Source organism: Mus pahari, chromosome 11 (assembly GCF_900095145.1).
Source record: "Mus pahari chromosome 11, PAHARI_EIJ_v1.1, whole genome shotgun sequence".
NCBI classification, from domain to species: domain Eukaryota; kingdom Metazoa; phylum Chordata; class Mammalia; order Rodentia; family Muridae; genus Mus; species Mus pahari.
In genome coordinates, this window is record NC_034600.1 from 44,475,863 (window position 1) to 44,490,652 (window position 14,790).

Sequence of the window (14,790 nt, forward strand, 5' to 3'; positions counted from 1 at the left end):
ATGAAGATGAGGATTCAGAACCATATTCTCTTCAAAGTCATTCACCCAACAACCAGAATCTTGCTCACTCTCTTCAGGTTTCAAGTATCTCTCAACAGCATGGGAGAGTCAAGCATTTAGACAAAGGCCTTGGGAGAGCACTTGAGATCCAAATCATAGCACAGACCAGATTCTCACTGCAGACTGGATTGAAATTGTGTTTTGTTTTGTTTTGTTCTTTTCTGTTTTTATGTTTTCTTGTTCTTCAATAGATAACATTAAGAAACTACTGGGTATATAAATGTACTAATATCTATGTACCAGTAGGTCTACACATGTATGTTATTTTTAAAAGTAAGTTTACTTTTATGTAATTCCTATTTCATTTTATGAAACTTACTTTCCCCATTCCATATTTGTAAGACTGTCTCAGTTAAAAAAACCAACCCAACCCAACCGAACCCAACCCACCAACCAACCAACCAACCAAAACCCCAAAAACCAAAAAACTGGCTACCTCAAAACAACAGCGCACTTATTAACCCAACTACAGTGTGTATGCAAATGGGTTTCAGAATTGTGTTACTCATACCATGGTATAAAGAAATCATACTGAAAAGCGAATTCAAGTATTTGTTTGAAAAGTTCTCCAGCCATCCAGCCCCATCTAGCCATGCATATAAGGTTGAAGGCTCGCTGTGCTCCGAGTAACCTGAATATGCTCTTCCCTTTACTGTGGTTCTGGTTTCATTTAAGGCACACATGGCATTGTTTCTCTGTCTGCTTTATATTTTAGGACTTCTTTCTTCTTGTATTTGATTTACTTTTCTTTAAACATGTAGTATGTTTAACCTGCTTACGAGTCAAAACAACACAAAATTATCCATAGAGAGGTATCGTTCACCTCCAAGTGCCACTGCTTGGCTCCCATCCATCCCCTGAAGGTCAAGAATTACACTGGGTTCTGGTTTTGCCTTCTGCTACACAGAAAATAGAATTATGTGTGTACCTATCTATATGTGTACATGTATATATGTACCTATCTACATGTGTACATGTATATATGTACCTATCTATATGTGTACGTGTATGTGTACCTACCTATGTGTATATGTACCTATCTGTGTACATATATATGTACACAAATATATACACACACACACACACACACACACACACACACACATATGTTACACACAAAGACCTGCTATATTGCAGTTGCCTTTTTTCTAGAGGTTATTCCGTATCAATCTGAAAATCTTTCCTCACTTTTAAACAGGTAGGTAGTACCCAGGCTTTTGATATTCTATAATTTAGTCATCATATTTGTTTTTTTTAAGGTTTTGCTTTTAACTGACATGATATTTAGGGAGTGCAGTGTGATATCTGATTACAGATACAGACGGTGAAATTACTATATCATGTTAACTCATCAGTCAGCTCACATAGCGTCTTCTAGGTATTTTGCAATATTCACAACAATAAATTTAACCAGTCACTTTGTGTGTGAAGAATACCAAAACTTATTCTTTTCTAATTGTAACTTTCAGCCTGTCGATAAATCTGAATAGCTTCTGGTATTTTTTAAAATACCGAAGTCACTATATGTGTCAATATATGTGTGTATACATTTTAAATTATTATTTTTTGAAGTAACAGTTATAAATCTGCTTTACTGTGTGAATCATAAATATAAAATCAATTAAAGCTAAGAAGCCTATCCTTACTCAGGCTTCAGAGAAATTCAGTAATGATTCGTATGAGCACACCCTCCTTTCCCGGTAGTCAAGGCTTTGATGTGTTTGCAGTTTATTCTTATGCATGGTACAAACTTTCCCTAATATTACTCAAAGGATGCCTTTCCCTCCAAGTGTTGGGAATGGTCTCTCTATCATATACAACTTCTGTTTGATTTTACCAATAAAAACTTGGGAGCTAGATGCTATGGTGAAAACCAGCTAGCTCAGAGACAGAGAAAGCACACAGATGACTTTCTTCTTCAGCTGATGTCCCCAAAGAATAAAATCTCTCCTTTTCTACATCCTCTCAAAAGACCTTTCAAAGAGAATGTCCCTCCCTTCTACTTCCTGTGCGCCTCTCTATCCATCCTCCTGACTCCCTCTTACTCTCTATGGCTTTTCCTATGTTCACTTCCTGTCAAATGGGGTTGCTGGCCCTGCCTCTTGATCTATGGTTGACTTTGTTTAATCCTGCTTACAATAAGCAAAAAGCTCTTGGATTAATGGTTTGTTAGGTCTGAGCCACACCACAACTAGAAACAGGTTTTTCCAGTAAATAACAAACTCAGGGTTCACATTGTGATCAAATATCCTGCAACAAATGTCTGTATGTGATGGACTGCTTGCTGAACTTTCCCATTCTTTCTGATTGGCTTATCTATTCATATTCCAGTGGTGAACCATTTTTAACCTAGTAGCAGTATGACTGACTCCTTTGGCCTGTGTGTTCCTTTTAGGTATAGAGATAGGATGCAGCCACAAAGGGAACTATGTCACAAAGGGACTCAAAACCAACGTTCAGAGATGGCAGTATAGAGAATAGCCTCCTTAGGCTTTATGGTTTGCTTTTCCATAGTTAATGCTCTTCCCCAGAGGAGAGGAACTGTATCTTTTATGATGTACTAGGGGCAGGGATGGGGAGTTGGGAAAGGATCCAGGAAGCCTTGCTTCTGAGACACTGCCAACATCTTTCACTCAGAGCATGCCATGCTCTGGGATGTCATTCTCTGACCCAGCAGAACCTAGTAATCTAGAGGTGTGTAGCTTTCCATCCCAAAGAGACTCTAAGAGTCCTCTGTTGGCATTCTTGGTTCTTCCCTTCCTACCTCCTCTTCATTTATCAGAAACACTCTCCCCAAGGGGCTGATTCTGCCCTTTCTTCTCTTTCCCTCATCCTCCTTATTACCAACTTGCTCTATAGCCGAGGATTGCTGGCTGCTATGCTAAGGTCCGGACCCCCGTTTCCTACTGTCTGCCATGGCTGTGCAGCTCGATAGCTTACTGGATCTTGTGTTAAACGTAATTTGAAGTGAGTTCATCTTTTCAAGCATAAACTGAGAAACAAAAAACCAAATCACGACAAAAAGTAAATGCCTCATTAAACAATGCTAATGATTTTGTTCTGTTTTATATGACAAGGGAAAACTAAAGAGGGATCTTATTTTCTGTTTTTTCCAGATGCTAATGTTAAGACTTCTTCTGACATTTCTTCATTTTGCCTTGCTTCATGAGGGACAACACCCTAGTCAGAGTAACAGTCCTAGGAGACCTGACTGCAGCCTGCTCTGCTAATGAATTCTAACAGCATATTTGAACCAAACTACCACCTAATTCAGGGAACGCAGGACACAGTACTCTGATATCCTTTATACAGTTTTGTTAGTTTTTGTTTTATTTTAAGACAGGGTTTGTTTACATAGCACTGGCTGTCCAGGGACTGCGTAGACCAGGATGGCCTTGAAGTCATAGTGATCTACCTTCCTTTGCCACTCAAATGAATGGGATTACAGGTATAAATTTATCTCTAAAGACATAAATACAAAAAAACCCTAAAGATATACATATATTATGTATATGTATGTATGTATGTATATATAATATATAATATAATAATCCATCCATCCCTCCATCCATGTAGCAGTTCTGGGGATCGATCCTACCGTTTTGCATGTGTAAGGCAAGCACTTTAACCCTTTTAAGTCATTTTGCATTTACGGTGGAATACAACAGATGAGTAGTGAATACACGAATAGTAGACAGCAGAGGGCAGGGAGAACAAGGACAAAAGCATGGCATCTACCTCTAGGTGGAGACTTGCCCTTGCCTCCTCCCATAAGAGTTAACCCAGTTGGGCAGGCTAGGCAGTACTTGGCTAAGGGACCGTCTCTGGGAAGAGGGTTCATGTTAAGATAGCATACTTTTCCTTCCCTGAATTCCTGTTGCCAGCACAGTCCCTCGTAGTTATGAGGTTCGGCTGGATCTGCCTGCCTGCAAGCTCATCTACATGCTTTCCCTAGAACCATGGGCTTCCTTATCTGTCTCTAGAGCACCCCATCTCCCTCCTACTTGCCTGCCACTGACAACCTAACAGCATGCCTGCCTTTCACACCTCCTTTCCTTTCCTCTCCTCCAGGCAGCTGCAGAGATTTACAGAGAGCCTGCCCTGGAGTTTTTCTTTTACACTCTAAGGATACTGTCCTGGAGCCTCTGTTTGAGTTCCCTCTTAAGTTCTCTTATTAATGAGGGACTCTGGTAGCCCTGGCATCAACAGGACTGGAACCGGTTACCAAGTGTATGTTTGTGTGTCTGTGAACTATCTCCTCAATGGGTCTTTAGATGAAACAATGAGAACCTACAAGACATCTAAACCTTGCTCTCCACTGAAATCAAACACTGCTCCTTGGAGAAATGGTTCTAGTTCTGAGGAGGGAATGTGCAAAGGAATGTAAAATGTCAGGAATGGAGGAAGAAATATGAAGGACAGTTTGAAAGCACTCGAAATGCATGACAGTAAGGAATATGAATGAAGGAATCTGTTAGTCACTGGTAATTAAGCACAACAATGATAACATGAACAACAAAACCTACCTGGGCCAGTTAGTAAATCTGAAAGAAATGTCAGAACCAGGAGATAATAATCATGGGCAAGAGAGACGGCGGCTCGCTTAGAACAGTGTGAGATCATGAAGCCCTGAGTTCAAGTCCCAGCAGTTACACAACAAACTTACTGGAGAACATACTTATTACAGAGAGAACAATCTTGCCATAAATGTTGAACCTGAATCTCACCATGAAGAAACAAAGAAATCCAAATTTTGGGAATATTCTACACAGTGACTAAATTTGGTTTCTTAAATAATGTCCAGTGATATGAAAAAAAAAAAAAGCAAAAATCATGAACAGGCAAGGGAGACATGAGTGACATAGATGTCTCAGCAATTAAGGGCCCTTGCTGTTCATGCAGAGGACATGAGTTTGGTTCTTAGCACCTATATGGTGGTTCACAACCATCTGTAACTCCAGTTCTGGGGGATCTGCCACCCTCTTCGGGCCTCTGATGGCACTACATGCATACATTGTACATATATGCAAACAAAACTCATACACATAAAATAAAAATAAATGTTTAAAAAAAAAAGCAGGGTGTGGTGGCACCTGTCTTTAATATCTGTACTGGGGAGGCAGAGGCAGGTGGATCTCTGAGTTCAAGGCCAGCCTGATCTGAAGGAGTTCCAGGACAGCCAGGACTACATAGAGAAACCTTCTCTCAAAATCAAAACAAACAAAAAAGGGAGTTTGAGGTCCAATGGAAATGTGAACTATTGACTTAGAGTATACTCCAAATTCTATTTTTTTTCCCCCGAGACATGGTTTCTCTGTCTAGCCCTGGCTGTCCTGGAACTCATTCTGTAGACCAGGCTGGCCTTGAACTCAGAAATCTGTCTGCCTCTGCCTCCCAAGTGCTGGGATTAAAGGCGTGGCTTCTATTTTTTTTTTAAAGATTTATTTTATGTATATGAGTATGCTGTCACTGATGCACCAGAAGAGGGCATCGGATCTCATTACAGATAGTTGTGAGCCACCATGTGGTTGCTGGTACCTCTGGAAGAGCAGCCAGTGCTCTTAGTCTCTGAGCCATCTCTCCAGACCCCCTTCAAATTCTACTTTTAAGGAAAACCATTAGGAAAAACAGTATCGCCTCTGGGTGTGGTGGACATTCCTGTAGTGGTGACACTTGAGAGGTTGAAGCTGAAGGATTATGACTTTAAGGCTAGCCTGGGCTACTTAGGGAGACCCTTTCTCACTCCTCCACCCGCAAAGTACAATATTAGGTAAATAAGAACTATTGAGTGAATACATGAATTTGTTTTTATTGTAACACTTAGAACAACATATAGAGTAATGTTGGTGTCCTCCCTCCAAGGTATATTCTGAAATACGTAGCATATTTAGCAATGAAATCTTATCTACACCCCAGGAGAAGGGATAATAAAACATGAAACTCATTTCACTGAGTTTCCATTATCAAATGTTCCATCTTTTTATGGAAAAAAAAAACTTGGAGAAAATCTAGTGAAATTTAAAAATATCTGTGACTTCTGGGCTAAGAGAAAATTTACTATTGCAGTACACTGCTACCAAATAACATTATTAATACAGTTAGTTTTCAAAATCAGTCTTGCATTTGTGCCTCTTCACTGGACTGCTTGGGTAAGACACGCCTAGGAGATCTGAATATATCTCTGAGGGCATTTTCAAAGATGCTCTACCATAACGAACGGACAATTGCTGGCCATTACTGGGAGGCGGAGTGTGGCCTGGCTTTCTCTTTGTCTCTTGGTTGCCATTACATGAAGTGCTTGTTCCGCTCTGCTGTCTCCATCACCGTGGTTGTTAACACCCACAATTTCTTTCTAAAACCACGAGCCAAAATAAATCCTTCCTCCCTTAAGTTGATTCTGGCATCTGGTCAGAGAAAAAGAAGAGTAATTAAAACTGCATGCTTCCTGCACGAAGGGAATCTCTTGGGCTCATCCTTGTTAAGCACCACCACCAAGCATAGACACTCAAGCTTCCTTCCCAAGCTCTGCCAAATTCCACCATTTGGTTTCCTCAGCTTAGATCTTCTCCCTTAATTTGAGTCAAAAGAACAGTAAGTGGTAACAGTTTGTATTTATAGGTGATCAATTAAACCACAAACCAGAATCTAATTTTTCTTGGCAGTTTTGTGACTTAAACTCATTTAAGACTGAAATTTGCCTTCAAAGAAATTGACCCTGTTCTAATTATACGATAATCTTTTTCAGTGTTTGGGATTTTTTGAGAGATTTCTTTTTTTTTTTAAAAATTATTTAGGAAAACAATTATATTTTTAATACTTTGACCCCTAAAATAAAAAAAAAAAAACAATTTTATAAGTATCTTGAGCATTCGGTGTAAGTTTTGGGTGTTAACGATATTTTGAGTGATTATTCAAGCAATGCACTATGCACTGAGCTAGCCTGTGAGTGAGCCTGTGAGATGCTGAAAGTGCAGCCCCCTCTCCTTCTACTCATTTACAATCTACCTAAAAAGGTCCCAGCTATTTATTACAATGGAAGTGCAAGAAACTTTAAAAGGAAAAAAAAATCCAAATGTTACATAATGAAATTTATACTTTCTGGAAATTAAGTATTATGTGGTAGAATGATATCGACAGAAGCCGGAATACATTGAGTAAAAAGGGTTTGGCATTTAGTGTGGTGGTGTTTTTCAAAAGTAAAATTATTTCAATTTTGTTTGATAAAAGGAAAAAAAAATGTATACAAGGGCATAACTCACCAGAAACAGACCCTAACTGTGTAACAATTAGAGTAGCATACTTGATGATCATATTCTTCTTTTCAATTTTCTATACTACTCCAGCGTGCCTACAATCAGAACATGTAAGAAATGATCACCACTCCAGAGCAGTGTGCACAGGGCCCCAGGCTGTCCTCTTATCACATACGGTTAATTTCACAGGGCTGAAGAAGTCAGGCAGGCCCTTAGAGGAGACAGGACCCCACACAGCACCTTGCACAGTGCACAGGAAGCACAATCCCCAGTTAGGAGCAGTGTATTGATAATCCTAGTCACTTAGTCTTTACCTTCTCCAGTTTACAAATGTGTAGAAAAACTTAACATTGTAAGACTCACTAAATTGGTGTTTGAATACAACTAGTTGGTTTGAATTTGTGTTTAATCTATACTAAATAACTAGTCTTCATTGACTAACCAGATGTGATTCTAGGTCTGCTTTTTTATTACTTGGTTTCCCCCCTTGTAACATTTTCTTTCTTGTTTCTTTCTTTGTTCTAAATGTTTACTGTTTAGATTAATATGTGCTGTGGGGAATTTCTTTTCTGGTTCAGTCTATTTTGTGTTCTCTATGCTTCTTATACCTTGACAGGCAATCCCTTCTTTAGGCTAGGCAAATTTTCTTCTATAATCTTGTTGAAAGTATTTTCTGTGCCCAACCCTGGGTTTCTTCTCCTTCTATTTCTATTACTCATAGATTTGGTCTTTTCATAGTGTTCCAGATTTCCTGGATGTTTTGTGCCTGGATTAGCTTTAGATTTAACATTTTAATTTACTGAGGTATATCCAATTCCCTCTTCTCTTTTATGCCCAACCATGTTCACTGCTGCTCTACTCCTAATAATCAGAAATTAGAAACAATCTAGATGTCCAGGAATGGATAAAAAAAAAAAAAATAGTGATACACATACATAATGGAGTATTACATGGCCATCAAAAAAGTGAAATTTGTAGGTAAATGAAGAGAGCTAAAAAAAAAATTCATCCCAAGGTGGATGATTTCAGAAAGACAAATATGGCATGTACTCAAATATGGTATGGATGTTAGCTGTTAAGTCTTCAGTAAACAAGCTACAATCTATATAACCACAGTGGTTAGGTACAGAGTAAGGACTAAGGTGAGGGGTGGATCTCCCTAGGAAGGTGAAATATAATAGTTGGTTATAAAGGGACTGGAAAGGGAGGATCAAACAGGGAGGGGAGGCAAGATGGGGGATAAGGAGGGCATTGAAGAGGAGAAGAGTTAACAACTATGGGCCATTTGAGTGTTTGGTGTAAACCTAATACATAGAAGCTTCCCAAAATATATACAATGTATTTGAAAGCAATCTAAATTAATTTGCCTTCTCACTGGACCATATTCTTTGCTTCTTTTTACTTAGCAATGTACCTTGGGTATCCTTTTTAAAAATTCATATGGACGAATCTTGGTTTAACAGTTTCTTTGCATATGCAAGTGCTTGGGTGGGTGTAACACAGTGCGCTAGTGATGTCTCCCTTTCACCCGAGGCCCCAAGGGTCAGACTGAATCCCAGTCTCCAGGCTTGGTAGCAGGTACCGTCATCTGCTAAACCACCTCTCCAGCATGGAGATGGACTGCTCATTTTAGTACTTCCCTAATTCTCCATTCACCTTTAGCTTCTCTGATAAAACATCTATACTGTCTACTTACGAGTTCTTAGAGACAATCTTGCGGAGAAAATCTCTACATTTACCTCTGTGGCCACCTTTGGCTGTTTAAATAGAGGTAGAGTGTGCATTTACATGTCTTTAAAGTCTTCTCAATATATGCTCCTCAGAACAAAACTGTATTCTCTCTGCATTGTTCTAAGGCGATGTGTTACTGATATACATGAAATAACAGAGAAAATGTATTTTCTCTGTAAACAATGAAGAACATGTAATCTAAAGGAATAATCTGTTATTGTTAAAGCACATTTCTCTGTAGCTACCATAAGCAACAAAGTACATGGTTTGGAGCAGGCAACTCCAGTATCACCTTCAGTACCTGGGACCACTGCCATCCTGAGTCCATTATTTAATTCTTTTTAAGTCTTGATTTGTATATCTTCTTTGCAAAATTAGAAATGTAAGTGACTCCCTGACAAGGTGTTTATGCAGGTTAGTAGCCGTGGTACTTTCTAAGAGAGCATGGCTTAATGGGTGATCACTTAGGCCAGTTTCAGTAAAATGTGCTTATTTCTATTTTAAAAACATAATAGCAACACTAAAGGTCTCCAAACACTTGGCTTTATTTTGTATTGAATTTATTTCCTAAGAATAAAAGCTCTCCATTTGAAGTTCTCACAATCACCAGATGCATAAGGCAAAACTGGTATGGACAACTGTAGAGAGAATATTTTATGTGTTGTACAGATGCATCACCTGTCAATTAAAAAGCCTATGGCCTATAGGAAAAGGTGGACTAGAAGGTGGACATCTGGGAGGCAGAAAGAATTCTGGGATAGAGCCAGACAAGGAAGATTCTCCCAGGAAGAGGTGAGGAAACGGACATATGGTACCTGAGCACAAATAATCAGCCACATGGCAGAATGTAGATTAGAATAAATGGGATGATTTAAGTTATGGTCTAATCAGAGAAAAGCCTAGCAATATGGCCAAGGTATTGTAAATATATTTTGAGTCTGAGTCTTATTTCTGGAAGCATGGAACTGGGAAGAACGGGCTTAACTTGCTCAGACAAATCCTTTTACGTTCATAAGCACTGAGGAAATATAAGACAGGCGATCATTAGGTATAAGGGAATTAAGTTGAGAGTCATTGGGTTGTAGTACAACCATGTCCTTTTCTTCCCATGGCAAAAGAATTTCCCTGAGAGTGGTTTAGTAACGATGGCTTGGAGTTTATGCATGGTATTGACTTGAGTGGCTATAAAAAGCAACCAGAAACCACCTAGGCTGCAGCTGATTCCAGGCATTCACGTTGGTAAATTCTAAGTGCTATGATTTCCTAGAGGGGTGAATGTCTCAAATCTGTCTGTGCAGGATATTGTAATATGTTCAATGTAAGACATCAAAAACACTTAAAATAGAAACTGCCAAGTGTACCTGTAGTTTAAAGGTCATATTTATTAGGAGATTAAGAGGTGCATTATCCATGGACTATAAATAGTGCACAGCTGACACTTCAGTCACAGTCAAGCAGAAATGTAGCCAGCTCCAACCTATTTTGTAGACACTCTTGTTCTTTTGTTCCAAGAAAAGTTTGCACCATAAGACTTGGACTTGGGTTTCGGAACCTTCTTCTCTTCCACGTCATAGCTCCATCCTAGATGGAAAACAAAACCAAAACAAACCCCACAGGAACAGAATTAATGAGGATACTTAAGAAACACAGCAAGCAAGCAGAGGATAACTTGTATAATTTCATGTTCATTTATCAACAGGAATAAATGTCAACACATCTGAAATATAAATTTAGTAATTTGTTTCTTCTCAATCCTGTGTGTGAAAGTCCAAACACTGCCTAAAGATGAGTTGTCATATTTCAAAGTAAAGGAGTAATCTATGATTTAATTTTCTACTTAAAATTTCTTGCTTAGTTACCAATGGTTATGTATTATATAGAATCAGATTTCCATACATTGCTTAATACGTGACATCTTTCACAGTACAAAGAACATTCAATAATATAACTTGCCTCGCTGCTCTAAGGTCTGGTGTCTGAACATCTGAAATACTAAAGTTTTCCCCATTCTCCACCCCACCATTCCTCTTGAGATTACCAAGATCTGTCCCCTTATTAACTAAAGTAAAAAATGATTTTCAGCCTTTGTTTAATGGTTATGTGATCAGTTCAAATCATAACCAACTACACAAATATTGAGATCTGACTAAAAGACAGTTGGACACAAACATCTGGTGGGGCCTTAAGAGTTGTACTTGCACTCTCAATTTCAGGAGATTTTGAGGCAAACCAAACTGAGAGCCTTTGGTTAAATGTTTTCTGAGTTTGTATCTTTTCTTCAAATGCTCTTTTGTATGTTTATAACTTGGGAGACTGAACTTACTTATAGAGCATCTCTGTTTTGAGTGCCCTTAAATGGCCTTGAGTGTTTAGGGCACACTCCTCCTTGGGCAGAAGCGTTACCCTCACGTTTCCTTACGTTAAACAACTCTTACGACTCTAATTTTTCTTTATAAACTCTACTTTCCCACCATTCTTTTCTTCATTCTTCTTCATTCTTTTTCAAATAACATCTTCATGCATGCTTCTTGATTGTGTAATTTTTTTAACTTAAATATTTTTACAAAACTTTTTAAAAATTCCTGACAAGCAAGTCTATGCCACAGTGCTCACTCGAGCATGTTACAACCATGGAGGAAGTCTTCTAATGTGGATTCTAAGTCTTGTTGTGGCAGTCACTGGTTAGGTCACTCGAGAATTCTATGATACTCTTTTGCAAATGGTAGATGAGAGCATGCTTTCTCATCCCCTCCACCTGCCAAGGCAGACTTTCCAGTTTAATAATGATGTCCTGAGAGGAAATGAAGACCTCCAGATACTATGGGTTCTAACTGCTCACCTTCTATCAGAACCCAAGCACAGCTCTATTATCTGTTCTGGTTATAGACTTTCAAAACGCTGTCAGGGTCAGTGCCATGAGAGAAGACACTTAGACACAGAAATGTAAAACTGGTTTAGTTTTTCTCATGGGAACTCTAAGGTAGATTATATTTGCTATCAATGGTTATAACAATTCAGAAGAGACCTGTAGTTTGGCTATGATCTCTACAATTGCTCTTCCATAGTCATACATAATTGTTAGGATAGAGAGAGAAACTGTCTCCCCTCACGTTTTCGTGTGGAAACCAGCTTTGTTCCTAAAGTTGAACAAACAACTGAACTTGTCTGACAGAAAGCAACGGGGTTTTAAGATGGCTTATGGCAGTCACAGTAGACAGTGAAAGTAAAGGAAGACTAAGTAACTTTGGATTTCCAATTACTCAACACATCTGCTCTGTTCTGGGACATTATTAAGACAGAACTCGTAATGTTAACAACACTTGAGAAGATATTGAACATGTACTCAGTGATGGGTAAACTATATGCATTACACATACTACACACACTCCTGCTTTTTTATTTCTCATCTGAAACTCCTAAAAAAGAATCTTCCATGAAATATAGAGCAACAAAATTTATTAGTAAAATATTCACAACATCCAAATTTCTCCTTTTTCAACTTAAAGTTACATTTTTTGTTTGTTTGTTTTTCATTTTTTAAAAAACACCAAATAATCCAAACTGTATCTGAGATGAAACAGTACACTGTCTGTAGACTGCTTATATAAAGCTAAGGTGCACACTATGGCCATGGTCCCATATGTCGTCTAATTGAGTCATTCAAAATCAGGCCTTGCTTTTTCCAGCTGTGCAACACGAAGATCAAAGGAAGTAAGTCCAAGGCAGCTGCCCAGGGATGGAGCAAGCTCCCGGGCGTGCCATCCCATCCCACTACAGAGTAGCCATATGGCACAGATTAGCCACCAATCCACCCACCAGCACCTACATGACGAGAGGAGCTGATTTTGCTGTCTCACGCAGTAGAATGCTTTCACAGAAGTATTTTGTAAGAGAAGTACATCTGGCAAATGCTTAGTAAACTGAAAATGTGATCTTTAATGTCCAATAATTTCTTTTTCAAAAAGCAGGCCATCTTACTTTGTAAATCTTTACACTGTGGCTGAATCACTCTATTTCTGATGTAATGTCAGTCTTTTCACATATGCACATATACATACAGGCATGCATATACATGTGCACATACACATACACGCATGCCCTTGAAAACAAGCCAGCGCACAATGGTTGGCTTATGCCTTTCATGTGAGATGAAGAAAAGTCTATTGTTTTGATTTACAGAACCATTTCATTTATGTCTCTGTAATAGACACACAGACACATTCATTAGTTCTTTAACTGATTATGACAAAACTTCCTTCCTTACTCTCGAGGTCCTGGGAAAGGCTTCTCCATTGATAACATAAATCAAAAACTCTGATGTTGCTCAGTGTGGAAGAGAACAGTTTAATACTTTGTGCTGGAACATGTAAACACCGCAGCATGTGACACAAACAACAGGAAGACCCTGCTCCCACCTCTAGGGATCAGAACAAGCAAGTCTTTGAGACACCTAGGGAGGCACATTGGCAGTTATGGAAGATTTCGAGACACTTCACAAGAGTATAGCCTGGCATTGCCACACCTTGTGGAAGGCAAGGCAGACACTTAACATTTAAAAAGAGGAAAGGCAGAAGGCTTGCCTGGAAGCTCACTTTAAACATCTCACTTTGAAATGATTTTAAGTATCTTAGACTTTCTTTTAGAAAATGTTATGGACTTGACTAAGGTTGTGGATAAACTGGTGAACAATCCTTTCTTGGACTGTCAATAAGCAAACAAAGGCACACACAGCATCTGGAAATTCATTAGAATAACAAACACCCTACACCCACTAGAGCTTGGCACCTTGCAAAACACCATCACCCTCTGATGCAACAGTCAATGGTTTCTTTCAATTAATTTTTCAAACAGTATTCTGCCATACAGATTAGCATTATTTCCAAAACATTAATTGGAAACATCCTATTTAGAATTTGCCATAAAGCAAACCAAGAAATCAACCAAGTGACTTTTGTCTTTCAAAAGTACAGTTGAAAATTGGTTTAGAAATTTAGAACACATTTCTTTTTAATTCCTTGAGAAAATATATATGCAAATATCTAAAATTCATGACTAGAAATTTTGTGGAAATTAATCTGGGGCAATGGACTATGCAGAGGAATTCCCACATTCCTACTTAACTCAAAATACTAGGAACCCCAGCAAACCACCACACAGAAAGAACCCTACTTTAAGAAAAGTGATTCCAGAGTTCTACAGGCATCTAAGGAATAATCCCTCGTCCTTATTCTCATCCTCATGACCTGAACCGCCAAAAATCTCTCAACCAAGGATTAGGAATAAGGAGCTAAATAGAAACCACCACCACCACTACCACCCTTGGCAGGCTGTTGGTACAACTAATACTCAACTGGGAATCCACTGACTTACAAAAATTCATGTGGCCTCCAAATCTATGCATCCCTCCTCATGTGATCACTTATAATGTGCACAGAAGGGAAGCAGACATTGATCTCCTCGTGACTGAGGTCAAGCAAAGCACTCTTGCTGTCTTCTTGGTTCAGCCCTCAGGCTCCAGACAAGAGTCCTCTTCAAGGACTATTTACAGCCACAATTAATTTTTTTTTTAAACTTTTCTTCTTTATTATTATTATTTTCTTTATTTACATTTCAAATGCTATCCCAAAAGTTCCCTATACCTCCCCCCACCCCGCCCCTGCTCCCCTACCCACCCACTCCCACTTCTTGGCCCTGGCCTTCCCCTGTGCTGGGTCATATAAAGTTTGCAAGACCAAGGGGCCTCTCT

The 14,790-nt window shown here is 38.9% G+C and overlaps 1 protein-coding gene across 1 annotated transcript in view; it reads right to left on the bottom strand.

Annotated features, from left to right (window-relative positions):
* Positions 1-10,406: 10,406 nt before the first annotated feature.
* The window catches only part of Ndufs4 (NADH:ubiquinone oxidoreductase subunit S4), a 101,801-nt gene continuing 97,417 nt past the window's right edge, over positions 10,407-14,790 (bottom strand). The window contains exon 5 of the mRNA XM_021208549.1: positions 10,407-10,625. Coding sequence (XP_021064208.1) covers positions 10,522-10,625 — 104 coding nt within the window. The 3' untranslated portion in view covers positions 10,407-10,521. The remainder of the gene's footprint in view (positions 10,626-14,790) is intronic.